Genomic DNA, 25,520 nt, shown 5'->3' with positions numbered 1-25,520 from the left:
GTCGACTGGGCATGGCTCGGCCAATTGAGCACCAAATTCACCGTGGTTCGGGACTCAATTGCTGGATCTGTGCGCGGATATGCAATTTAGGTAACAATTGGAAAGTACATACCCGGCCATACGAGGGGCGGTGCGGAACATTTTGGCGGTGCGCGAATGCGTAAGACTGAGGGGATTGAGGAGACAGAGACGACAATGACAGGTGAAAGACTGGCAGCAGTGATCATTCGATGTCGTGAGGTGTGGATCCGAATTGGGAGTTGAATATCACGTGATTTTCCTGATCGCTCCGCCTTTCAGGTGCATTGCTTAGTAAATAATGACTCTCATGTGATTTTTCAAAAGCCTAACCTAGAAGAGCATAGCGCATTATTGGTCTCCGTCATTGCCAAAAAGTGTCCGCGGTATCAAGAGCTTCAAAGGCGAGTAGAGCCACTCCTTTTACTCCCCGACCCTTATGAAATTCGACAAATGAGGCATAGGTGAGGAGGATGATTAAAATATTAGTTACTTTTCCTCCACCACTCTCCTTTCATTACTCATGCGACCGGCTCTCTCTCGATTACTGAAGAGACCATCAGCTCTCTCGGTTCTCGACTCTCTGATATCGGCGCCCATTGGAATTGAACAGCTAGAATCCAGGTACCAATGCGAGTGTTTACGACGCTACAGGCAAACCTCGCGACACAGCCGAAGTGCACAGCCGGTCGAAGCGGAACAACCCGCTAGTGCTGATTTTGGTACACGACCTGCGCGACCACCGCTGAGTTTCCGTGTATATGAGATACAAGCGCCACAGACACTATCGAGAAACAACGGGCAGACAAATGATGCAACCACTGATATACATGCTGCTGGCTCGCCGCGGAGCTTATTATTACAGCCTGAAAAACTGGAATTCGAGTCGGATATAGGACACACCGATGATATAGGGACTCGTCTGGTTGATGACCCGAGCCGGCGGCACGACTTCACTCTCTGGGAGGAATTACTCCGCTACCGACAACGGCATTATGGAGATAGAGGCACATTAGACATTTGGGAGGGCTTAATGACCCGGGTGGAAGGAGTACAACTTCCTGTTTCGGGGGACACCGCGGACTTTTTCTGGCAAAGCTTTGTGGATTTGGGTCTGAAACAGGAAGTTATACTGAAGGAGCTGGCGGATTATGCTTTTGAGTTATGGGTCAAAACAGGAAGACGATGGGACAGGTTCTACGAGAGTATCGTGGGAGGGTTCCTCGAACGGGGCTTGACGCAGCAAGCAGTGGAATGGCACAAACGGCTTCGAGATCCTCATTTGTCTTGTCCGAACGACATCCTAAGTGTCCTTAAAGCGGCTATAAATTCCTCCAACACCAACACATCCCACACTACATCTGCCATCCCGTGGAAGCCCCAACGTCATTTGATTCCCGCGGGGTTAAGGGCTTTCGAGAATATATGCCGTGCTACATACGGCCACAAAATTTACGGCCTAGCCATATCCACGGTGCTACAGAGTAATTGCATCGACCATGTCCCCCGAATACATAAACTTCTTGTCGGGCGAGGTGACCATCCGCAGTCGTACGAGGAGATTCAGCCACTAATTGAACACATCAATGAGTATGGGTCTCCTCAGTTTATTCAGAAGCTCCATCGCTATGCTAGCCTTCGGTTCCCCGACCAAGTCGAAGCGATCAGCGAAGACGAATCTGACTCAAGAGATGGGTTGGCAGGGCAGTCAGAGGATCAACAGCCAGAACCTCGTGGGAAAGCCTGGCTAGAGGAGAAGCCTTTCAAGGATGACTTCGGTGCCAGACTGTTCGCTACGAAAGCTCTTAGATTTGAAATGATCCTCTCTGGATTACGAATGTTCGGCGTGACGACTATTGGGCCCCAATCACTACGCGAGATGGCTACCCGAGCCCATGGTTGCCAGGATATAGTTGATAAGCTTCAGGAGCTTCAGAACGCCGGAATTTCAGTAGGCGACAGCGTATTTGCACGCCTCCTCCGCAAGTTCGCGACGGAAAACCGTGATATCCTCCTGTCCGATCTTCTTCATAGTGACCAGCATCCGGATGTCTTAGAGGACGCTCAGCTGCAAGAATCGTTGTTGTTATCATACTATGTCGCTCGCGACTGGCGACCGTACAACTTGACTTTGGCAATCATTGGCCAGATATTCGAAGACAAGTCGGACCTTGCCAACGTTCATTTTCGAAAATTTTTGGCGGCCGGGGAGTGGAAGATGGCGATTCAAGTTGTTGACAACATGGCCCTACGCGGCGCGACGCTGTCTCAGGAGAGCATTGACTTCATCGCGGAACGTGTTCTCATTCCACGCGCACCGGGAAAACCACCTCGGCGCGACGATATTCCTGCTACTAAAGAAATAAAGTTTGTTTCTCACGCCCTGCGGCACGGTACCTCTAACGGCGACCTGGCGGTTACTGAGCTCTGGGTTGAGGTGTTGAAGCGCCTAGGGATGCTCAACCTTTGGGACGAACTCCGGAAATGTTGTTTATGGCTAGCCCGCCAGTATTCTTCTAGCTCAAATACTACTCGATCCATCGTCTCGCATCCAAAGAAGTCACCACGCGATACGGGCGCTCTGTCCGAGCTGCACGGAGACCCCTTACTTCGGAAAATATTCAGTCGAAACATGCAGGCTGCTATTGTCGCGTGGGGCTTTAGGACGCGGGTCTCTCAACAACGAAAGTGGATGGTCACCCAGGGGCGCCCGTATGAGAGCATGATCCCTTGGGTACGTGGTCTGGTACTCCTCCGCGAACTTGAAAAAAATGGGGTTCACCTCTCGGTGGCATGGATCCGCCGGGCTTGCCGACACCGCTTGGCAGTACTCTACGGACGGCATGGGTTGGTCAATCGTCGTATGAACCGGATGTTGCGGCACGAAAATCCCTACAGTGTGGTGCGAGTCCTCGAAGATATCAATCTTGCATGGGGCGAGCCATCCTTGTTTGGAGACCGGGAGATTCGCGATACTAAGGGCTTGGTCAACCCTCCCAACCGGACAAGGCGGAGAAGGATCAAGAAGATGAGGTCAGCTTACCTACAAAGAACGGGTTACTCTCATATGAGAGAATTGTATAATAGTAGTAGTGCCAAACGGGACTAGCATGTATGAGATAATGATACCAGAACAATACATAGATAGATTTCTGCTCTGCAATAGATCAGATAACGTTCTCCTGCACATATTCAGACCTATCCACTGGAATGTTTTTTCCGAGACAAACGTCAGAATCACTCGTTGAACATCGAGCAAGAGTCACCATGCAGGACATTCTATGAGGAATACCTCATGATGCCAAGCACCCGTCTGGAAGGGTCGGGACCACAGCAACGCCAAATAGGGTTAACTGGTTGGCTGAGCCACGCATGGCGCGTCACCACAAAGCCTTGTCTTTCTAAGAATAGTCGCAGAGGCAACGCGGCCAGCAGACTCCATCCCTAATAAAATACCGTCCCCATGTCCCCATGGTCCACTATCACACTCCGATCGACGACATGCGTTTGAGATCCACTAGCGGTGTGTTGTTGCCTTGGGTGAACGTCCAACTTTTATTTATCCATTTTAATTGAAGGAGTGGGGTTTGTTTCTTTGGATCGTGGTCCTCAATCCCTTTATTTCTGTATCAGATTCATAGACTGGTCGGGATTTCTCCCTGAAACAAACAAGCCTCTTTTCTTTCTTTTCTTTTTCAATCGACCCCAGTACTCCATATTGCACGGACTCTAGCGTTCTAGCCATATCAATAGTACCATTGCATAGTACATCTCCACCTACCTCCCTTCGTTCTCCTTTTTCACTGCAGCCGTTACATATTTGACGCTGCTCATCCGGGTTGTTTAACATTTATCATCACATATCCCGCCGCTGTCAATATGCTAGGGTTCGGCCTCTTAGCTTTGCTTCCTTTTGCTGCCGCCGGAACGGTGCTCCCGCGCCAAACGGCATGCAATAACTCGCCCGATTTATGCTCGAAATCATACGGCGAAATCACTCATCTGGGTGCACATGACAGTCCTTTTGTACGAGATGCTTCGACTGGCTATTCGACGTCTGGGAATCAGTAAGTTTGACAAAAGGCGATCCCATCAACCCCCTGCTTATTGTTACTAACCTTACTTCAGGTATTTCAATACTACGGTGCAGCTTGACGCTGGCGTTCGCTTGATCTCGGCTCAGGTCCATAAGAAGGATAGCGAATGGCATCTATGTCATTCTAGTTGTGAGTTGATGGACGCAGGGAAGCTGAGCACATGGTTGTCCGAGATCAAGAGCTGGTTGGATTCCAACAAGAACGATGGTATGTTAATCATGCATATTATACCCTCCTTATTGTTTCCCTGTTGGTCGATAATCAAAGACTGGCGCTGACGACGGTTCCCGTTCTTAGTGGTAACACTTTTACTGGTCAACTCCGATGACGCCTCTGCCTCCGATCTTCATGCGCAATTCCAAACAGCCAACCTTGTCGACTACGCATATACACCCACCTCCCAGACTACCGCGCCGAGCTCGTGGCCAACTTTAGAAAGTCTCATCAACAATGGAACTCGATTAATGACATTTGTGGCATCCTTGGATGCGTCTAAGAATACGGTGGCTCCGTACCTCATGGACGAGTTCACCTACATTTGGGAGAACCCTTACGACGTAACGAGCCCCTCCAACTTCTCCTGCAACCCCGACCGTCCATCCAGCCTCCAGAACGACCTGTCGTCTGCGCTCTCCTCGAATCGTTTGCCGTTCATGAACCACTTCCTCTACCAGACAGTTCTCAGCCTGGAATATCCCAACTCCAGCTACGTGTCGACCACTAACGCGCCGTCCGGCGGAACCGGCAACCTGGGCGACGCAGCCACTAAGTGCAAGGAAGCCTACAGCCGCCAACCAGCCTTTATCCTGGTTGATTTCTTCGACAAGGGCCCCGCCATCAAGACCGTCGACAACCTGAACGGCGTCACCAATGCCGTGGGCCGTACCAACCTAACGGCCGCCACCCAGACCAGCGGTGCCTCCACCTACTCCAACGTCTTCAAGGGACTAGTCGAGCTGGTCCAGAGCGCCAAACTGGGCTCCAACCCCAGCATGGGCGAATGGGTCTGGGTGGGAGGCGACTGGGGCAGCCTACTCGGCGGCGGCATCACGCTCTAAGCGGAAGAGATCCTTCCGATATCCGTCCATCTCGTTTCTTCATTCTCCAGCATTTTCACCATGTTAACGTGTTTAATTGGCGACGGACAAGCTTGAAATCAGCGCTGTTGCTTTTCGAGGCTGGGATCTTTACGGATTAGCCTCGCTGTCGATATTATTTGGAAAGTCACATGTACATGGGGACACAGGAAAACGGCGTTTTGGGTAAGCCATGACTTGACTTTGAATATAGATGAGCCTTCTTTTATGTTGTCCATATATACCAACCATATTCATACCATACCATGCCGTGTACGTAGCAACCGTGAGATATTACCTAGAAATGGAATATACCCGAACAAACATTCCCCTCCAACGATTGCACTAGATAAATAATACAGCGGAGAAAGAAATCGTCGCAAAACCACTTACTCCTTCCCCAACAACTGCCGTACCTTATTCACCTTATCCTCGAACGACTGTTCCTTATCGGTCCTGTCCCACCCGACATCAGCCTTCGGCACCACAAACAAACGCACGACATTCCCAAGAGGGTTTAAAGGCGCATCCAACCCCCAACGCCCACAAATCAAACCCCAAAGACCCGAGAAAGGAAAAGGAAAGAAACCAACCTCGACCCAACCCTCACATCCGTCTGGATGCGCACAATCCCCTGCTGATGCAGAACCGTATGCGCCTGTCCAATAACCTGATGAACTTTGTCCCAGGGCCCCTCTGAACAAACATGCCACACACAGACACACCCGTCAGCTTCGCAATCGGACCAATACCAGAAGAACAAACAACTCATCATGGGCTCAGGGAGTGGGACTCAATCATTTCATACCGAGGGTTGTGCCGGCGCTGTGCATCACGTACTTGAGACCGGATTTCTCGATTAGGCGTTGGACGTCGGCGATTTGGGCGGAGACGGAGGGGGAGGAGGTGCCGATCTGGACAGCGAATGTGCAGGTTCTGGGTTAGTTGGATGGTCTGATTTGATATGATCTGGTGGAGTAGACAACATGTTGCATGGTCGGGTTGCATGTATACTGTTTGGTCTTTGCCGGAGGTGTTGTCGGGATTGATGGAAGGGTTCTGGAAGGGAGACTCGGATCTTACCGGGATTAGGCAGAAGTCTGCGGTGCAGTGGGCTGGTGTTGGGATGGAGGAGATATCGGAGGAGGCCATTGGGTCGGTGGTGTTGCTGGGTGGGTTATTTGGTTGGGTGTTTGATTATTGGAGTGATGGTGGACAATGGGTAATTTATCCGGTTCGGATTGGAATATCAAAGTTTAATCTCTGAATAGGGATTGTGTGAGGGGGAGAGAGAAAGAATGGACTTGGATTGTCTGGCGATGTTGACGTTGTTGAACTAAGACGCGGGGCAAAGGAACTCAAATGACATGCATGGAGGGGTAATTTATTATTCAATTCTACTGTTCAGGGTGTTCTTGCCAGAACTATGTTGGAAACTATAGATAAAGAGATCAAGACATTCATATCTTCTTGATCTTCCTCTCGTTCTTGTTCTCAGACAATATCTACATAGGTCGACACTGACAGGTATCAAGTCAAGTGACTGATATACAACCACCCCACTCGTCCTCGACCAAAATCACTATCATGACCCTCAAGTGTCATGGCCAACGAATCTTCATTGGGGCCGACAGGAACAGTCTCCACATCTGCTAAACATGTACGATGGATCTGATTCGAGGCAATTTGCCATTAACAAATGAACTCCGGTCGGATAAGCCTTGCCTGGTGGCTTTCTCAGTGAAATGTTGATTATTTTTGGATTTTAATCCATACCCCAGATCGGGTCGTGCAATAAGTTGCGACTAAAAACCCTGATCCCCGTCAGAATCTAATGATCCTGGAGCCGATTTATGCTAGTCAAGTGGGATCGGCGGTTTCGACGCCTCTCGCAACTTCTACAGTTCCTTCGAATAGAAACACAAACATGTTGACATTGACCAAAGAGGCAACCGAGGGTAAAAGATATGATGGGAAAAAGAAAAAGCTAAAAAGATTCTCGCCAGCCAGCCTTCCTCCAAGCTGACCGAATAACTATCACCAACAAAACGTATTAATAAACCTGCTATTAAATGCCAACCATGGAACCGACTTGATTTTATTTAACCCTTTTAGCGGTCTCCCTCTTTATTTTATTTATTTATTATTTTTTTCTTCTTCTCCCACGACCGCCCACTTGTTAAACTAGACCCTGCGTCATTGTACACCTGGACGTGATCGTCATTGTGGTCAGCCCTGTTGAGGGGAATTTATCCCTTTTTTTAAACGGGCAAGGCATTGAACGTCAACGTCGGCTTCGACCTCATTTATGTACTGAACAGTGACCTACTTACTACTCCCTGCCGTCCCATCCACTCAGTCCACTATCTGGTTCAAGTTTCCCTTTTCTGAAACAATAACACATTGCTCTGACGGAGACTACTTATTATTTTCTACTCCCCCACTTGATTCTCAAGTGCGACGTTCTTTTCTGGCTCCTTGATATCTGATTCCTCACTCTCATTCGCCCAAAAACGAAGCGGTGATCGCGGTTGTGGCAAACCATTGGGACATTCTCACGCTGTCGCTCTGACCTCTTTGATTGCGCAGTCTTTCGTATAGCTCTTCTACTACCTTCTTAGCCGGGTCTGCCTTTCACATGATTCTGTGGAGAATTTCCCTTCTTCGTGATCGTTGACCCATCGACCGGTCATAGAATTCTTTATTGGTCTGCCCGTTAAGTACAGCGTCGCTGACCGCCTATCGTCGTCAAGCGCTGTGCATAAATCGCTCTATCCTGAGCACAGCAACTTGCCAGTGGTTTTGCATTTACAGACGTCTGTGTGCCCGACGCCTTGCGATCGCATTCGCACCGGACACAACTCCTACTGGCGCAGTCCACTCACCTACGTTGCTTCGTTCGCAAGGTGCATGCGACTCATCGTCTGCCGGCCGAGGGGATTTCCTGGAACAATATCAAAGTCTCCGGTGAAGTTGTCTCGGCAGACGTGATCTGATTGGCAAATCCAGTCGCCTCAGGCTCCCAAGGCAAACGCCACGCCTGCTGATACGACAAGAACCCTGCACCACGCTGAAAGACTAGATCGGAGACTCTCCACTAAACGTTATCGGCTGGACATTGTCTTTTGGGGAACCTCCTCCACCTGTCTCTTTCTGTCCCAAGCCAGCCAATCCGCTCCGCGAAGGTAGTACAGCGGCATTGAGAGGTCATATACACTTGCCCTGGAAGTTGTATCCTCTTTTGTCCGCACCGAATTGGGCGCCCAAAATAATACAGGCCAGTACAAGAACAAAGGAGCCGAGGCAAAGACGCCCAAAAAATAATATTTGGTAGCGGTTGGGTGCACTACCACCAATCCTGTTTTATTCTAGGTTTGCTGCTGTGTTGGGCTATTTTACAATCTCATAGGAGGCTCTATCATCCGCGTGAGATCATCGCACCGGTGTAGTTAGAATCTCCTTTTGCTTTTTTCATCGCGCCTCATAACCCCCTGCTAGCTCCTGGAACTATTTATTCGCAGCGCACTTAAACTGCAGGGGATTGACACCTGACGACGTCGTTGGTTCTTTCCCCCGACACTCTCGACACCATATTACTGGGGTTGTAGGCGTTTGAAGCAATCTGCTGTGGCCATGCTTCTTCCGCCCAAAAAAATCCTACTTCACTACCTCACAACTTAACGGATGACCAAGCCCAATTTATTAGAGCTCCCAATAGGGGCTCAGCTCGTCTATTTGGCAGAGGGCGGTGCCAACGTGATCTATCGCATCGTCTCCGCGAAGTCGGCCATTGCGTCGAAAAAAGAGTTGCCCCTGGCAGTTAATGGTGCTGGGCCTGGTGTGGTAGACTCTTCTAGTGTCCCACCTGAGTTTAAAGGCAAGTTGCTTCGATTGCGGAAGGATACACCTTCCGGGATCCCTTATCAGGAGATCGCTCGAAATTTCGACAAGAACATTCGCCCTCTCTTCAAGCCGGAGGAGCTTGTGGATCAGGAGCTGGTATGCCTCCCACGGGGACTGATCCAGCACTGCAATGATCAGCTGCGCGTCGCCGAGATGGACGGCAAGCGTTCCAAACGACGCCAAGGCGTATATCTGGCTACTACTGAGCCATTTGGACTTCTGATCACCGACATGACCACCTTCAACGACACGGGCATGGCTCTGGCCGAATTGAAACCGAAGTGGCTTTTGCAATCACCATCGGCGCCGGCTACTGCTCGCAGATGTCGTACTTGCGCAATGCGTGATATGAAGAACCACGAAGCGTGGACGAGGGGCGGGAAACCAGAGCGATCGTTCTGCCCGCTCGACTTGGTCTCGGACAAGTTCGAGAACGTCCTGCGGGCCACTCGGTCGGTCAAGGGCTGCAAAGACCCGAAGCGGCTGGCGAAAGTGCTGTATTGGAATGGGACAATGCAGAAGCTTCTCGCTCATCAAAGAGCACATCGCGATGTTGGGCTACACGGCCCACCGGCGCAGTCTCGGGATAAGTCACTCGGAATGACCCTCCGAGACTGCACGATGTTCATTAAGGTACGTCATTTCTGCTATTGGCGAGTGTCCTCTAACATAGATAGATGCCGAGCGACGAAGTGGGGACTGTTGAAATCCGTCTCGGTGATCTGGACCTGAAGACGGGAGCTGGTGGCAAAGCGAAATACTGGCTGGATGTGGAGAAACAGTTGATCTCCGAGGGCTGGTACTTGGGGTCGAAGACCTGTTCACACATTAGCGATTGTGCATTACAAGGATCCCGAGGTCATTCGCAGCCGTCTATCTAGTCCGATTCTGTTCTAACCATTTCCTAAGGTTTCTAATTATTCTAATAGCGACAGACCCTGGATTGGGTGTGTTGAGTTACGAAGATCGCATGATGATAGACTGCAACTCTATCTTTTTTATAACCAGCAAGTTACGTTCGGTTTCCTGCATTTGGGAGGTATTCGCCTTTCGTCTTTCAGTTGTTCAATCTACATGGGTTTGTGTACATTAGGGTTTGCTTTTATTTATCTAGGTAATATACCAAGTTTAGAGAACGTTTAACCTTTGACCTTCACAACTACGTCTACATTTATTCAATCTTATGAACTTTTGCATAGTGACTTGATCTTTATCAAATCAGATGCTCTCAATCGAGTCTCTCAAGATGGGAATATTTTCAACCTCGGCGCACTGTCAACTCAAGAAGACCAATCCTACAATATACGTGCATGCTAATCCCATATCGAACGAGGCCACAACCATTGCCTCCAATTTCGGACATTCATATCTCCCCTTTTGGATAACTCTACGCAAAAGATGAACTCAACTTCATCAATCCTTCGAAATCAGACATATTCCACAATCATGGTATAACTTCTTACCGACTATCGCCATTCATCTGTATCCAACATTTAGAATCACTCTATACCATGTTCGTTCACCATCAAAAACTATATAAATCCATCAAAAAAAAAAAAAAAAAAAAAAAAAAAAAAAAAAAAAAAGAACGATGGTCTTTCTTATATCACTCCCAAACTCCCTTGAATCCCAGACTAAATGACAAATACAGTATCAATCAACAATATAAGCCTAATATCTGACCCACGAAAAACAGAATATACAACAGCCACACTAGGCCTCCTCGAGTACCCAACAGTCAAACGATACAACATCTCATAGAAATATATATACTCTTCCTTTCCTTAAATTATCAATTCAGAAGTAACCCTTTTTTCTACACCATCCAGCAAGCCCGATCCCAGTTCAGTCTCGATATAGACTAACTTATGACACATCCAACCAAAAGCCGTGCAACCGTACCACGAGAAATACAGAAGCTTGTCGATTTCAATCTCGCTAGTACTACGTGTCCAGGTCGGGAGTGCAATACTTGGGTTTGCTTGGGAAGCTTGTGCTTTGTTCTTTGTTCTTGGTTTGGTTGATACTATTGAATTTGTTGTATCTGTATAATATGGACGGATCTCCGACGATGTGGTGAGTTGCGATCTGATTGGGTTTCCAATCATTCTCATAAGTAGACCAACTACTCTTTACTAGAGATGAGTGATACTTTGGATAAGGTGTTAATGAGTACTCAAGTGTATTCTATTTCTACCCGAGTATACATACATAAATCCACAGTCCCATCGCCACATCACCCTCTCCGTCTTCTGGATATACAAACTCAATAATATCATAAGTCCACAGACCCAGTAGGGTACCCAAAGACAAAACCGAACCCAACCTTCTTTCTACAAAAGCGTCAACACAGAATCCACATAAACCGACATTAGATTAAGATCAGATTAGATAGATGATCCTTCCACTGAACCATGTTTCAGAATGATTAATGATCAATGCTTAACCATATATCAGGAATCTATAACCTAAAGAATACAATAAAAATGGTCCGAATCTAGAACTTTCATTCCAGTTTGATTTAAACTATAGCCATGGCTGAGTGGCGTTGACTTACTCTGTGCTTATCATGGGATAATATATCTACATAATATAACTACATACATACACAGACACCACATAACGATAAAAAGACACAAATATAAATGAGCACAGACCCAACAATCTACACGCAAGGACACAAACACACATACACACATAACACGTATATTATAACATACCCAACGGCTATACTAACAATACAAACAATTATCATCCACCCCTAACAAGACTTAAAGCAAGACTTAAAGAAATATTTAAAAGAAAAATTATAATAAGAATTACCGTCTCCTCCCCGCACCCGCCATAGGCGCCGACGGAAAATTATACTCCTCGCTCCAACTATCCTTAGCCGGTAGATACAGCGCACAGTCCTTGAAGAGGTCTCGTATTGAATGAATGAAGTGTGAGAGGCGGGTTTTTAGGGACATTCTCTCTTTTCTTCTTCCTTCTTTTTTCTTTCCTTGATTGATTGAAGAGATTCGATTTAACTTGATTTGACCTGGTTGATCTGGTTGATTGACCCGATCAAGTATCTCCCCCAAGTATGAACTCCTACAGAACAAACGGTGAGTAACCCTACTTCAATTCATTGGGTATGGAGAAAGGTACCTGAATTGGGTAGATGTCGCTCCCGCGGTTGGGCCTTATATTATGTACCCCTATGCTTATGCTGTGTGACCTTGATAGAAATCTCCGCTTGACTATCTGACGTTGACTTGCCAGTCACAGTCACAGTCACAATGACTTGACGGCATGTATCTTTCTTTGTTTAAGTGAATCTGGTTCCTTGGCTCTGGGTCTATGGTTAACTGTTAATTTTCTTGTATTCTAGGTCTTCTTTTGAGGTCCAGTGATGACTTACAGTCTTGACTCTCTGATAGGTACTAGCAGTAGGTACTAGATACCAAATCCCCATTTCCCGATATTAAAATCTCCGGTCCCGTTTCAAAAACCCAGGACGGAAGAAAATACCCTTCGTAGATAAAGGTTACAGTGACAAGAGGCGCATAACTGGTGACGTGTCGGTGAAGTCAGGACGGATTTGAATTAAATCTTGTTGAATAACTTGAGTTCGGGCCGGACCGAGATCGGGAAAATGGAAGAAGGCAAGAGTCAGACTCTGGACGGAGTATATAGTACGAACTGCTATCATCCATGGTTCTGCACCTGGTGTAACCCGCTATCGTAGATACGAACTGTGAGAGTATTTCTACAAGTGTCTGGGCTTTCTTGGCTGTTCTTTGACTTTGGGCTAAGTTTGGAGTCGCTGTTTCTTAGCTCAGATTTTACGTAGGACTATACTATAGACAAGGGGACCTGATTCAAATATTTGATGATATTTATTTGATTTTCGAGGCTAGTCTGAAAGAAACTAAGAAACACCGCTATACGCTATACCGGCAAAAGAACATGGGATATCCAAATTTCAAACTATACATGTCAAGCCCTAACGGCCTTTACGGTACCACTCCGCTTCGGCCTCACCGAGGCATTCTCCGACGGTAGTCACTGTGTCCCGTTAGCTTTCTATCCTTTACACCAGGGAAAAAAGGAAAAACATACTCTTAAACCCTTTCGCCTTAATCTCCTCCATCATCCGCCGAGCGAGACTAACCACCGTCTGCTCATGGATATCATGAGCCAGCACGATGCTACCACCGGCATTCAACTCATTAACGAATTTCTCATAACTAATGTCAATCCGCGAGACATCATTATTCTCGTAATCCTTAGTATCAATACTAGACTGGATAACCTTGTAGCCCAGTTCATTCATAGCCGCAAGGACTTGTTCGTTGACTTCGAAATACGGAGGCCGCATGTAAGTGGGAATATCTCCCATGGCAGACTGCAGAATCCCCTCGAGCTTCGTCATCTGTTGCACGATTTGCTCGTAGCTCAGGGATGGGAGACTGGCATGCTCCAATCTGCAGGGGTCAGTTCTCTTCGGAACAAAAGCCTGGGCGCGTCAGTGGGGGTACGTACGTGTGTGATCCGACCTGGTGACCTTCGCTCCTCATGCGCCTGATCGTATCGGGATATTCCTGGCTGCCTTCACCGATCATGAAGAAGGTAGCCTTGGCTCCGTACTCGTTCAGCAGGTCGAGCAGTTGCGGCGTGTAGCCCGAGGGACCGTCGTCGAAGGTCAGGGCAACGGTGTTCGGGGTGGTGCAGCTCCTGATGATCTGGCCGGTAGGGACGGTGGTGATGGCGTTGTTCAATGGTGCGGACAAGACATGGGGAGTAAGAGTCATAAGAAGTGAAAGAGTGAAGAATGTATACATCTTGTATATATGTGCGTAAGTCTGAAGCGGTATCAATGGAGCGTATAGTGAGAGTGATCACTGCGATGCTCGGGAACAATTGTGCAAAATAGACAGCGAAGGCGAGAGAGAAAAGATATATACGAAGCAAAGGCAAATGATTGTTGTGCAAGAAGAGGCAGGAAAGTAGTCAGGCGATGCTGCTTAAATAGTCTACTTCATCTGGGATCAAGCAAAGACTCATGATATCCACCAAGAACAATAACTGTGAATATCCTGGTAGCGCTCTAGACGAGGTTACACATTTCTATAAAATGAACCAGCTCGTAGAAGAAAGTAGGTACATCCCAGTACTTATCTCTCTAGAGGGAGTCGACCTGATATAGGGTGAGCATTGACTTCACATGATAGCTCTAGATACACCAGGCAACCGCCCCATTGGCCAAGATTCGGAAATGAGCTTTCATATCGATCGGCAGCTGTAGGTAGTCATAATCTTCCGGTACGTATATTTTATGCAAGGAGGGTTGGGTGGCTGGAACAACAGCCAGAAGAGTGACTCGACCCTTGTTTATATAGCCCTAATATCCCTGTCGTTGGATACTCGCTTTGACCCGACGCCCAGATTTCGACAACCCATTGGCTACGAGGGTATACGTATTTATAGAAAACAAGAAAGAAATGACCTAGTTGGCGACTCTCAGATCCCGCAATACCCAAGGAGGGGATAGACGAGTATGTGCTGGCCGTCATAGACTGTTGCATGGGTTATCTCCCATTGCCAAAGTATAACAGCACGCTATTGAAACCCAACGTGGAAGGGGCACATCCTCATGGTTGCCACTGCCACAAAGGTACCTAAAGACTATTCTTAGACACTCGAGTCAGCAGGGGGACGTCGCAAGGAGGGTATATGATGTAAAGCAATTGCTTGTTGTCGAAGAAACCACCTGATAGACGAAACAAAAGGAGCCCCAGTTACGCTGGAGACCGAGATTGTCCAGGGAACGATAGCCGGAGTCTGTGTGGCGGCTTGCAAGCAGTATCCCTTTTACTTTGATTAATTTGAGATGGGGCCTGGCCTCATCCCTGTGCTCAATGCTAAAGGTTGGGGATCAGCACACGGGGCGCTGTCATCCTGTAGATGGAGAACTCGGAAAATGGTATCAATCCAAGATTATATCATCACACTATAGCTATTAACGTCCAATTTCCTTCATCTCTCAGCACCTCATAAGAATTAAGTACGAATACATGGTACACGAAGTTATGAAACTATAGCAACGGAGATCCAATCAATCACTTTTCTCCAATTGTTCCATCTCCTTTCCAATCTCTCGCCGCCAAAGATTACCTCTTGGTATACTTCTTCATGGAGCGCTTCTGGCCCCGCTCACGCTCACGCTCAAGGAACTTCCGCTGCTCCTCAGCGTTCATGCCACGCAGAATGCGCTCCCGCTCCTCCTTCTTGATCTTTTCAGCTGCCAGCTTGCGTTCCTCGGCCTTCTCCTCCTCGTCCGCACGACGGAGCTTCTTGATCTCTTCCTCACGCGCGTGGCGGACCTTACGCATCACCTCGGCGCGGAAGTGAGCCACGGCGACGAGCCTGTCAGCGAAACGAAGGAATTGATTGAATAGCGGAATGGAAGAAGTGTAGCCGGAAGTGGATGAGGGAAGGGACAAGCAGATATGGACACGTTTGCGAGGGACGGTCTCCTCGATCCTATTGAAAGAGGTTAGACAAATCGCAAGCATGTTCGTTCAAGAAACTCACTTCAGAGGCTTATCGACAGGCTGGTCTGTGACAATGAGATACTTGAAATTGTCGCCGGCCTTCTCAACAGCCTGGATCAATTCCGGGGTGAGCAGCGTCTCGGTGATCTCGGCACTTTCCGTCATGACGGTCACCCAAGGTGGGAGCTTCGGGTTCTCCTTGGTAAAAGTCATAGAAGCATCGTAGCGGTCCTGACGGAACTGACGCATGTGGTTCTTGTGCACAATGGCCCAGATAAATCCATCGTAGGTCGAGTTGTTCACCTTGAGAGAAGAGGTATCCTTAGCCGGGACCGGGACGACATCCTTCTCCTTGCCATCAAAAGTGTACGCAATAGCCTCGTAGGTCTCCGTGGGGCTAGTCCAGCTCTCGAACAAGAATCCAAAAACAACGTCCATCCAGTACGTAATAGGGTTGTAACGCTTGGGCAACTTGATGGAAACGTCAACAAAGGCCACGTTTTGGCGACCAGTGGCGTAGGAAACGAATTCCTGAGGAGACTTCTCCTTGATGATCGAATCAGGGGAGGACAGCACCGCGGCGGCCTCATCTTCGGACCTTTGGATGCCATTGAAACCGACCACCGCGAACTCATTCTGGAGAGAGGGTGCATGGGCTTGGGCCCATTCCCGAGCCTTGCGACGGTTCTTCCGCGTGCCCCAGAGGTGGAAGACTACAATCAGAAGGATGAATGGCATGACCATTGCCTCCTGGAGGAAGTCTTTGGGGGACGTCCGCTCCCAGACTCGGTACCATTTCGTATATGGAACAGCGCTGACACCCGGGGTACTCGACGCAGGAACACCAGAGGACACAGCTGCGATGATGGAGGCCGGAGAAGGCTCAGGTGCTTTCACGAAGTCCGCAAAGTCTGATTGTCATGAGGACCACGGTCAGTCAACTGTCCAACCCCAACAGGGGCAATCAATACCCCAACCCGATTCGATTACACCTAGACTTACCATCCTCAACCTTTGCTGACCCCGATGGCTGGGAGCCGCCAAACATGTTCTTGACCATGCCCGCCATGATGTGGAAGGGAGAAGAGTGAGCACTGGCGGGGTTCGGAGCTGTCAAGAAAGATGGCGACGTGGCGGAGAAGGAGGAAGAGAGGGAACGGGAAGGTTGTCGGCTCGAATTGACGTTCGTCGCAAAAGCGATTGGGGCGAAAGTTCACTTAGTCTGTGGAGCCGAACTCTGGGCATTTTGACATAGTAATTTCCGCCCGCAAAACCTGAGAGATAAGGCCAACGGCGTTCCCAATCCAGCCTAGTCTACTTTTACGGATCAGGTAATGAGCTCAATCTTCGGGTGCAAATTCGCATTCAATCAAACTGCCGAGCCAATGGAAAACATTCTGTGCAGACGCAGTATACTCGAGGCAAAGAAAATCAAGAAACAAAAACCAGGTAACTCTTTTGATCCACTTCCCAATCCATACCCAGATCCGATCCAAACCCACATATAGAATACAATACAGAAAGAGCGAAGTGGTATCCTGCACAGACAAGCAGAAAGGAAACTCTCACAATAACAAAAACGCCAGCACTTTTGGTACAAACAAACTATCTAAACTCGCTCCAAAGAGAGTACAGCAGAAACAATATATAAGAAAGAACACAAAAAGTACAAGACAGGCTGCCAAATTAAAAGTTATGTCGTATCAGTCATTAGTATCGCCAGACTCGCTGGGGAACAAAGGAAAGTGGAATGAATGTGAGGAGCTCTTGAATGCAATCAAGAAGCATTTCAGTGTATATGGTTCACTGACCATAGGCTGGCGGGGGGTATTCCTCATGGTCAGGACGGCCCCAGAAGGCACCACCACAAGAGCTGGTGGGCATCAGTTTCTCGTCCCGCATGCGACGAGCAATTTCCCCTGCTAATCGCTCAACCAGAGCTTGGTCAACGGTACTGGAGCTGGATTTCTCATCGGTAAATGGGAGGATAGTCGAAGGCAGCTGGCGTGAGGGACCAGTTTCCTGTTTCTCATTGTCATGTTGGGCGGTAATATGCGCGCGGAGACTGCCTCGGGGAGTTGCATCTACATCGGCGGGTTGAGGGCGGTGTCGCGGAGGCTCAGCAGAGGGTCCTCCAGTTTCACGGAGCATCTCTGTAGCGATATCGCGACGAGGTACTGGCCGCGAGAGACTGGCGCGACGCCGCTCGGGAATTGCAGGAAGGCGGAAATCGCTTTCCGGAGACAAGGGTGGCGTGATGGGGTCGGGCTGCTCATTGACCACGGGCAGGGGTGCCGAGCATACGGACGGGTTGCTAGCCGTTTCTGTGTATGCGCTTTCGTCACTCACACTCGCCGTATCACTCGTAGTCTTCGGACGTCGTAGATCCACCACGCGCTTCTTTCGCTTCCTTGAATGTGCTTTCGAATGACGACCTGCTCCCAGATTCAAACCGTACCCACTAAATGTATGTGTCGAAGCTGAAGATCGACTCTGGGACGACACGATGCTGGCGCTATCCTGGAAGGAAGACATGCTGCCAACCTGAGAATGAGTCCTGGAGAGCATGGGGCTCAACGGAGCTGTAGAAATGCCATTCGCGTCACCTTGTTCAGAAGGCGAGGTCCACGCCCGATAAACTACTTCCTGAATAGAAGGAGTAAAAAGAGATAGCGTTCGCTGAGAATCGGTCAGTGCACCCAGTCGGAGGAGGTTCTTCTGTGAGAACAAGGAATGCGCTTCGACGGAGGAATCCAAGGAGAGCGACGCGATTTCCGATTCATCCAAAGCGTTGCCCAAGGAATCTACTGGGTCCTGAGGAGGACTTGCCAACGGGTCTTGACCAGGACCCTCACCCGCCGTCTGTTCCGGCTGAGTTTGTATATCCTCACCTGCCCGGTACTCAGGAACCCACAGTCGCAGGGATAGTCGATGAATGATAGCGGGCAGTTCGTCCATGAACAAGATACGCAGTTGAGCCTCGATTTCCCTCTGCAAGAAGTCGCGGACGAACGGGATCGAGTCGAACGTAGACGAGACTTTAAGAGATTCAAGCGGATCATTTCGGAAAACCACGGTAATTCCTTTCTGTTTTGAGAAGACGAGAATCACAAAGCCGGACAACTTGAAATCGGATAGTGTAATTTGAAGGGGAATTGTGAGTGGAGTTCTAGAATATCAAGCACGACTGGTGAGCGACATCGGCCAAGGAGTGCGACAGAGGCATTACTTACGCTGCAGCCAAGGGTAGCGGCGACGCAAAAGAGGGTCGTGTGAGAAGATAGGTATTGAGAGGGTTCGCCTGAACGCGCGTTTTCAGAGTCAAGAAGGCATCTCCAGTGTAGGACATCTTAAAGATGCCTCGAAATCGATCCTCCGCCAAATCACCAATCTCTAATATTTCCAGATCTGGCGGGATGGAACCCAGGTTGAGCTCGGTTACGATGATATCGTCGACGATAATCGGAGGTTTCGGCGATTTATTCAGAGCGGCAGTTAAGAGATCTTGAGCGCGAGTATAGAAACTCGCGTCCGCCATCAGCGGCGACCAGTTGAAGTTGAACGCCATATCCGATCATTGAGAAAGGATGGGTTGACTCAGGAAGACCCACGGCGTCCAAGGGGGAAGGAAATATACAAGAAAAATTAAAAGGTAATCGATAACATGGGGAAAAAGGGGAGAGAGGGAGAGAAGAGGAGAGAGAGGCGAGGTCGGAGAGGAGTGGTGGAGAGGGGAGCAGGTGTTAGCGATGATAAGCCGGAAGTGAAGGGAAAAAGCGAAGAAAAAAAGGGTTGGATTGGATGAAAAGCTCAAGAGACTCCCGAGGGCCTCCCACAGGGTATAGACTCGCGTGATCTACACGACGCACGAGCACTCTTGGACGGTTTAGGAAAATTATTCTATGGTATTGCTTTCATCTCAAGTAAAATTATATATTTTTTTTTAATAATTTCTATTCATCTATCTTTTATGTATTATTTCGATGTTAAGTATTAAAAATGGTGCGTTTCTAGAAAAGTCCAGTTCTAGTGTTACTCAAAGGCGGAACGGAAGGAAAAAAACGAAAAAAAGGCCCAAGGGGAAAATGTGGAAATTTCCAAAAATACGTCACTGCGCATCTGACCTCATTTAGGCCTGGAACCAGCGATTCAAATGATATGACAAGTTCACATCCATACTTTCTCTGCTTTCCGATCTCCTCCGACCGTAATTAATGAATCACATACAACACTTATACCATACTTATTCATTACCAGCCGCATGATCTTCATTAGTTCGCTCGTACCGGCTAATGCTGCAACACCTTTCCTTCCGCCCATCGGCATTTCCATCTCTTCTGACTGGACCTGCCCCGTCAGCCACTGCATTTCTGTTTACAGCCGCGGCATCTAGCGGGCCAAATGCAGCATCATCCATGTCGATCGGTTTGAATATCGCCTCCTGAATATGACATGACTCAGAACATCTGCACTTTAATGATCGTCAACTATTCCTCTTTGACACATGGTACATCATGGTTAACATATTAGTCTACCCACTGGGTACTTACCCCGTGGGTACCAATACCTACGGCAGACCAGCCACCTCACTGATCGCTCCGAATTCAGGTCTAGATTGTTACGAACGTCGAAAAAATAATCGCTTTTATTAGGCTCCATGATACTCCGTATACTCTATCGCTGTTGAAAGCATTCCAACCTAAATGGAACAAGATTATGAATATTCCACCATACAACATGAGTACAAAGTTATTCGGCAGATGCAAAACCAGCTCGCTAAAATCAAACTATGCTTGCCTCTCACCTTGTAGAATGCTGCGACGCAAAGAATCCCTCTCCCCGCTCTTGTCGACCAAGGTCCAGAACGGGCCCCCTTCATTTCTCAGTAAAGCAGCCGGTGTATCAAACTCGGCTATCCTCCCCTCTCCCAAGACCATGATCCGATCAAAGTCCACGACAGTGGACAGTCGGTGGGCAATGACCATGAGAGTAGAGTCACGGAATTCTTGACGAATAGTCTGCTGGATCAGCGCATCCGTGCTCATATCAATGGAAGAGGTCGCTTCGTCCATTATGAGGATCTTCGGGCGGGATAGCAAGGCCTGAGCTAGACACACTAATTGACGTTGGCCCTGGGACAAGTTCTTGCCTCGCTCGGAGATTGGCGAGGAAAGAGATAAGGCGGCATTGTTACAATCTTCATCTGTTCCTTCAAGCTCTGAGTTCTCTTCATCGTCCATAGAGGGTCTGAGATGGACTTTCGCTAAAGCGGCAAGGAGCTCAGAGTCTGTGTACTGATCAAACGGATCGAGGACCGATCGGAGGGTCCCCGAGAAGATCACCGGGTCCTGTGGGATAATTGCTATCTTCGAGCGGAGGGCGCTGAGTCTCAGTCTAGAGATATCCATTCCATCAATGTGTAAAGATCCGGACCGTACCTCGAGGAAGCGCAGAAGCGCGAGTGTCAATGACGATTTGCCAGAACCAGTACGTCCGACGATGCCGACGTGCTCGTTAGATTTTATTAAGAAGCTCAACCCCCGTAGAACCGGTGGTAATTCTGGTGCGTAGCCAACGACGAGGTCATTTGCCTCAATCTCGCCTTTCGTGGGCCATTCGGCTGGAGCATCCATGCCATCTTGATGCTCAGTTTCGATCTGCGTGTATTCTACGATGCGTTCAACGGCATTGAAGTCCAGCTCGATCTCGGCGTACTCCGACAGCACCCAAGCGACGACCTCAGACATTTGTAAAGCGAAACTGAGAGCAAACCCTGCCACGGACGCATCGACGCCTCTAATGGTTGCGATCAGCGCTGCTGTCATAGTTACATACTAGATCAAGGAATGCATGTCAGTACTCAACATATACGGTGCAGCTAGAGATTTGGGACAAACTAACCAAAGCTCCGATCATGTTCAGCCGGAACATCATCCAACAGTTGAAGAGACGCAAATGCCAGAGAGCCTGGCAATGCGCATCCATCGCATTGTACATGCGATACATATATTGACCAACCTTATCAAAAGCTCTGATCGTGACTAGACCGTCAATGATCGATCCGAACTGCTCGAAAATAGGAGACCTGGCATTGCTCTCTATCCTTTTAGCGTCTCTGGCCGCTGTGACATACAGCGAGGCGATATACCAAGACAGAAAGAGCGAGATGAATCCAAAGCCCACCATAAGCGGCGAAATAAACAGGGCTGCAATGATAACACTAAGAAGCATTAAAACACCGTGGAGCATATTGGGCAGGTCCAGTGCCAGATCAGAATCTAGCGTGCTGAAGTCGGCACTAAAGCGGTTGAGGATCTGACCCACGGGCGTTGTGTCCAAAAAGCTTAGAGGGGCGTGTAAGACTCTGAGCAAAAACTTTTCGAAAATAGCAAGCGACCCTCGAATTGATGCCATAAAGACGAGCTGGTAGCGAACAATTTCAGTCAGTATCGACATAAGGAAAAGACCGATGTACACGCCTAGGTAAAGCCAGAGACGGTTATCAGCGGGCTGTGGATCTGAACGCGCAGAAAGACCGTCCGAGACCGACTGAATGTTCACTTCGATATCAGGCTGTGTGTTTGCAAGATCTCTTGTCCAAACTGACACCCAATATGGTATTGCCAATTCCGCCACAAGCGTAAAGCCAAAACTTAGCGCAATTGGAATCCAATACAGGTAGCCACCGCAAGCTTGCATATATATGCTATAAATTGACAGCTTCACGGCGCCTGTCGCTCGTGTCTCGGCCTCGTAGAAAGCCTTGCCCTTGACATCCTCTTCGGATGGATTCTGCTGCGGCGCGGTCAGACTATTGGATACAGGGGCTAGTATATGACCCTGCTGCGCAGCAGAGTCAGCATTGCCGATACGTTGGATAGAGCCGGCGTTGCTAGGACATAAGTCAGGGCAGTAATTCTCAGGCTTGCCAGCAAAAGAAACACGCCCATTCTCGAGTACTACGTAATACTTCATCTCACTCCAACATAGAGCAGTATGATGCGTAGCCACGATTCGCGTTCTTCCTTCTGCTAAGCTTCCTGTTAAAGCTTTTTCGAAAAGATGGTGGCCGACGCGAGCATCCACTGCACTGAAAATATCGTCAAGGACAAGAACTCCAGCAGGACTGTAAAGAGCTCTAGCTAGAGCAACACGCCATTTCTGGCCGCCGCTTAGGTTGACGCCATTAGCTCCAAGATCAGTTTGGTCACCATCTTGCATAGAATTCAAGTCATCTTCAAGACAACATGCGTGCAAAACATCGCGATATCGTTCCGGATTCAGTGGGAGGCCGAACAGAATATTCTCTCGAACGGTCCCATTCTCGATCCAAGGATTCTGCGGGACAAACGCAATTGATGTATCGATTGTCCATTCGTTGCTTGGCCCATTATAGGCAAGTGGCGATTGTCTCTGTGGAAAGAAGATCTGGCCTTCAAGCAGATCTGCCTCGCCGATCGTCGCCAACAGCAGTAAGCTCTTCCCAGCACCTGCTGGACCAGAAATCACGGTGAGCTCCCCAAGAGGGAATTGCAAACTGATATTGCGCATCTTGAAATCACTATTATCCTCATCCATAGTGTTAGAAGGCCAGGAGATCGTTGTCTGTGAAAAGGCAATTGCCTCCCCGTCGCTGTGGCAGTTGTTGTATTCCGGTAAGTCAAGGTATTGCTCAATGCGTCGGGCGGCCACCTTGGCATTCATTAAGTCACTGATTGTTTCTGGGAAATCGGAAAGTGTAGCTGACAAGCTTTGGAAGATAGAGAGGGCCGTGAAGGCAACGGAGGGAGATAGACTCTTGTTGGCCAAGAAATACGTTGCTAGTGCAATCAAGCTCATGCATATGGGACCACAAGACCATACGGCAATCAGTGAGAGGTCGAACTGGAAAACCTGACCTTGTTTCTTGATCTCATTGGAACGTAGAGTCTGCACTTTTCTGTTCCATTGATCTTCTTGGGCATCATATTTAATCTGGCGAATGCCCTGTAGCATCTCGGATAGGACAGCCATTCTTCGATCACTTGCTGCCATGAGCGCTTCCTCTGCTTGGCTGTATTGTTGGGCCAGAAGATAATTCACCGGGCTCAATATCGCTGGGACCGTGCAAGCCCACAGTACCGGCACCCAGCCCAGAAGGTTTGTAAGAAAGGCGATAGCAAGAATGAATTTAATAATGGCGTCTAGGAGGGTATGGCTGAATTTTACAAAAGTTGCAATTGTCACAGCATCCACCCCTAGAAGGTTTGTCATGGATTGTTTCGTTTTTGGTGGGCCAACCTCGCCGTCATCTTCATCTTCATCGTCACTGCACTCTCCGGATGATGTTTTGCTCTCAGCGCAGTCAGGTGAGTTCACATTCACAACCTCCTTTATCCTAAGTGACTTGCTGAAAATAGCTGCCGATAGCTGCTCTCGGATTGGCAGTTCCAGCTCCATAGATACCACCCATTGTAGCAATGACTCCAGCCAAGATGATATAAAAAGGGATCCACCGAGACCGACCGTTGTAATCCACAATTGCTTCTGGTTATCTGCGTGAGCATCACGCTCTTCCAGCAAGCGAAGGGTAAGGAACAACAAGGCTTGAGGGAGGAAATGTGCCACAGCAGTAAGCAGTTGGACGGCGACTTGAGCAATCCAGGCTGTCCGGTGAATATTTAATAATTTCCTCCATATCTTGGTGTGAGTGCAAGATATCCAACGACCATACAAGGTTTGTGTACGCACCCCATAGCCAATTGCAGGGAAATCTTCGGGTTCGAGCTGTTTGTTCCGCGCGGCTTTCGACAGAATCGGCACTGGCCACGAGAATGTGTATCTGCTGAGGAAGGAAACGGTGCGTTGACGATCGACTGGCTTGCACCCTAAATATACTTCTGGTCGACGAGAAAATGAGACGTTGGTGAAAGATAGAATGATTCCCGCAGTGAACTTGACAGCAGCTAAGGAAATACTCGACCCTGGGGCATTCGGGTTGGACCACAACCCATCCAGAAAGACCCCTGCGATGCTGAGCAGGAGAGCTGAAATGGCACTCCAGATCCCTAGGTCGTACCTCACCTGGGGAACAGTCCGGGAGATGATAATACATTCTTGAACCAGCAGCAGGACCTAGAAGTGTCAATAAAGGAATATGGACATGGTAGGGTATATCGTACCCAAGCGAAGAACTGTAGCCATGGTTCAATCTCTCGTGGTGAGCCATAACGGTCGGTCGCATTCAGGGATGACAACAGTGCAGTCAACACTGCAACAACTGCCGTGATAGATAGAATAACCCTCTGCGTAATATCCGAGGTTCCTTTCTCCGACTGATCCGTTGCTATTCCATCTTCATCTTCATAGCCACTTACGAGACTGTACCCTTGCCTATCTGTAATTGAAAGCTGTTTGAAGACGTGGCGAATATGTGGGATGCTCAGGGCTAAGATGACAGCTGGGCATAGGACAGCTTCGAAGAAAGAGGCGTCAAGCCAATGGTCCATCATAGCAAGTGTAATGGCGAGAAATTGCTCTCCATCCCTTCACGTGTCGTAGGTCAATAATTATAATAAATGCCAAGTGAGAATCCTGCTGCCTGATTTTGATATTACGTGCAGGAGGACTCGAAATGAGTCTTCATGACTCAACGAGAGGCTCCATGTTGAATGTAAGCAAATTGACTTCTTCAGGCCTCCAAGTAGGGTTAAGCTTACGGGAGAGGATCCATCAGACACAATGGAAGAATTTCCTAAAGCGGTTCCCGACAGAGACACAACGGAGGAATTTTCTAAAGCGGTTCCCGACAGCCTTGCCTCGACTTTCAGGGTCCACGGGCTAGACTCGAATCCTGCCACGTCGATCTTTGAGGCTGAAGTTTAATTCCTTTCAAATCAAGCCAAGAA

The 25,520-nt window shown here is 48.6% G+C and overlaps 7 protein-coding genes across 7 annotated transcripts; 2 read left to right on the top strand and 5 right to left on the bottom strand.

The window, feature by feature from the left end:
* Positions 1–2,650: 2,650 nt before the first annotated feature.
* AO090003001244 (uncharacterized protein) lies at positions 2,651–5,173 on the top strand (the record flags this gene model as incomplete). The annotated part of the gene is made up of 4 exons (XM_023235236.1): positions 2,651–2,730; positions 3,828–4,085; positions 4,147–4,322; positions 4,413–5,173. 4 exons carry the CDS (start codon positions 2,651–2,653, stop codon positions 5,171–5,173), a joined length of 1,275 nt encoding a protein of 424 aa, XP_023090274.1.
* A 407-nt stretch (positions 5,174–5,580) lies between these two features.
* On the bottom strand, positions 5,581–6,343 carry AO090003001243 (thiamine-binding protein; the record flags this gene model as incomplete). The annotated part of the gene is made up of 4 exons (XM_023235235.1): positions 5,581–5,647; positions 5,785–5,887; positions 6,000–6,105; positions 6,275–6,343. 4 exons carry the CDS (start codon positions 6,341–6,343, stop codon positions 5,581–5,583), a joined length of 345 nt encoding a protein of 114 aa, XP_023090273.1.
* A 2,532-nt stretch (positions 6,344–8,875) lies between these two features.
* On the top strand, positions 8,876–10,237 carry AO090003001242 (inositol-pentakisphosphate 2-kinase; the record flags this gene model as incomplete). The annotated part of the gene is made up of 2 exons (XM_023235234.1): positions 8,876–9,727; positions 10,103–10,237. 2 exons carry the CDS (start codon positions 8,876–8,878, stop codon positions 10,235–10,237), a joined length of 987 nt encoding a protein of 328 aa, XP_023090272.1.
* A 1,984-nt stretch (positions 10,238–12,221) lies between these two features.
* On the bottom strand, positions 12,222–13,920 carry AO090003001241 (chitin deacetylase; the record flags this gene model as incomplete). The annotated part of the gene is made up of 3 exons (XM_023235233.1): positions 12,222–12,244; positions 13,199–13,563; positions 13,622–13,920. The coding sequence occupies 3 exons, from the start codon at positions 13,918–13,920 to the stop codon at positions 12,222–12,224; spliced, it is 687 nt and encodes a 228-aa protein (XP_023090271.1).
* Positions 13,921–15,249: 1,329 nt separating this feature from the next.
* AO090003001239 (CCDC47 family protein) lies at positions 15,250–16,702 on the bottom strand (the record flags this gene model as incomplete). The annotated part of the gene is made up of 3 exons (XM_023235232.1): positions 15,250–15,622; positions 15,674–16,490; positions 16,636–16,702. The coding sequence occupies 3 exons, from the start codon at positions 16,700–16,702 to the stop codon at positions 15,250–15,252; spliced, it is 1,257 nt and encodes a 418-aa protein (XP_023090270.1).
* A 734-nt stretch (positions 16,703–17,436) lies between these two features.
* Positions 17,437–19,201, bottom strand: AO090003001238 (MDM34 family protein; the record flags this gene model as incomplete). The annotated part of the gene is made up of 2 exons (XM_001820260.3): positions 17,437–18,802; positions 18,867–19,201. 2 exons carry the CDS (start codon positions 19,199–19,201, stop codon positions 17,437–17,439), a joined length of 1,701 nt encoding a protein of 566 aa, XP_001820312.1.
* Positions 19,202–20,420: 1,219 nt separating this feature from the next.
* AO090003001237 (putative ABC transporter) lies at positions 20,421–25,124 on the bottom strand (the record flags this gene model as incomplete). Its single annotated transcript, XM_001820259.3, has 3 exons — positions 20,421–21,467; positions 21,535–24,747; positions 24,795–25,124. The coding sequence occupies 3 exons, from the start codon at positions 25,122–25,124 to the stop codon at positions 20,421–20,423; spliced, it is 4,590 nt and encodes a 1,529-aa protein (XP_001820311.3).
* Between the last annotated feature and the right edge of the window lie 396 nt (positions 25,125–25,520).

Source organism: Aspergillus oryzae, chromosome 2 (assembly GCF_000184455.2).
Source record: "Aspergillus oryzae RIB40 DNA, chromosome 2".
Taxonomy (NCBI): domain Eukaryota; kingdom Fungi; phylum Ascomycota; class Eurotiomycetes; order Eurotiales; family Aspergillaceae; genus Aspergillus; species Aspergillus oryzae.
Note: the sequence above shows the minus strand (reverse complement) of the source record. Positions and strands in the feature narration are given on the sequence as shown.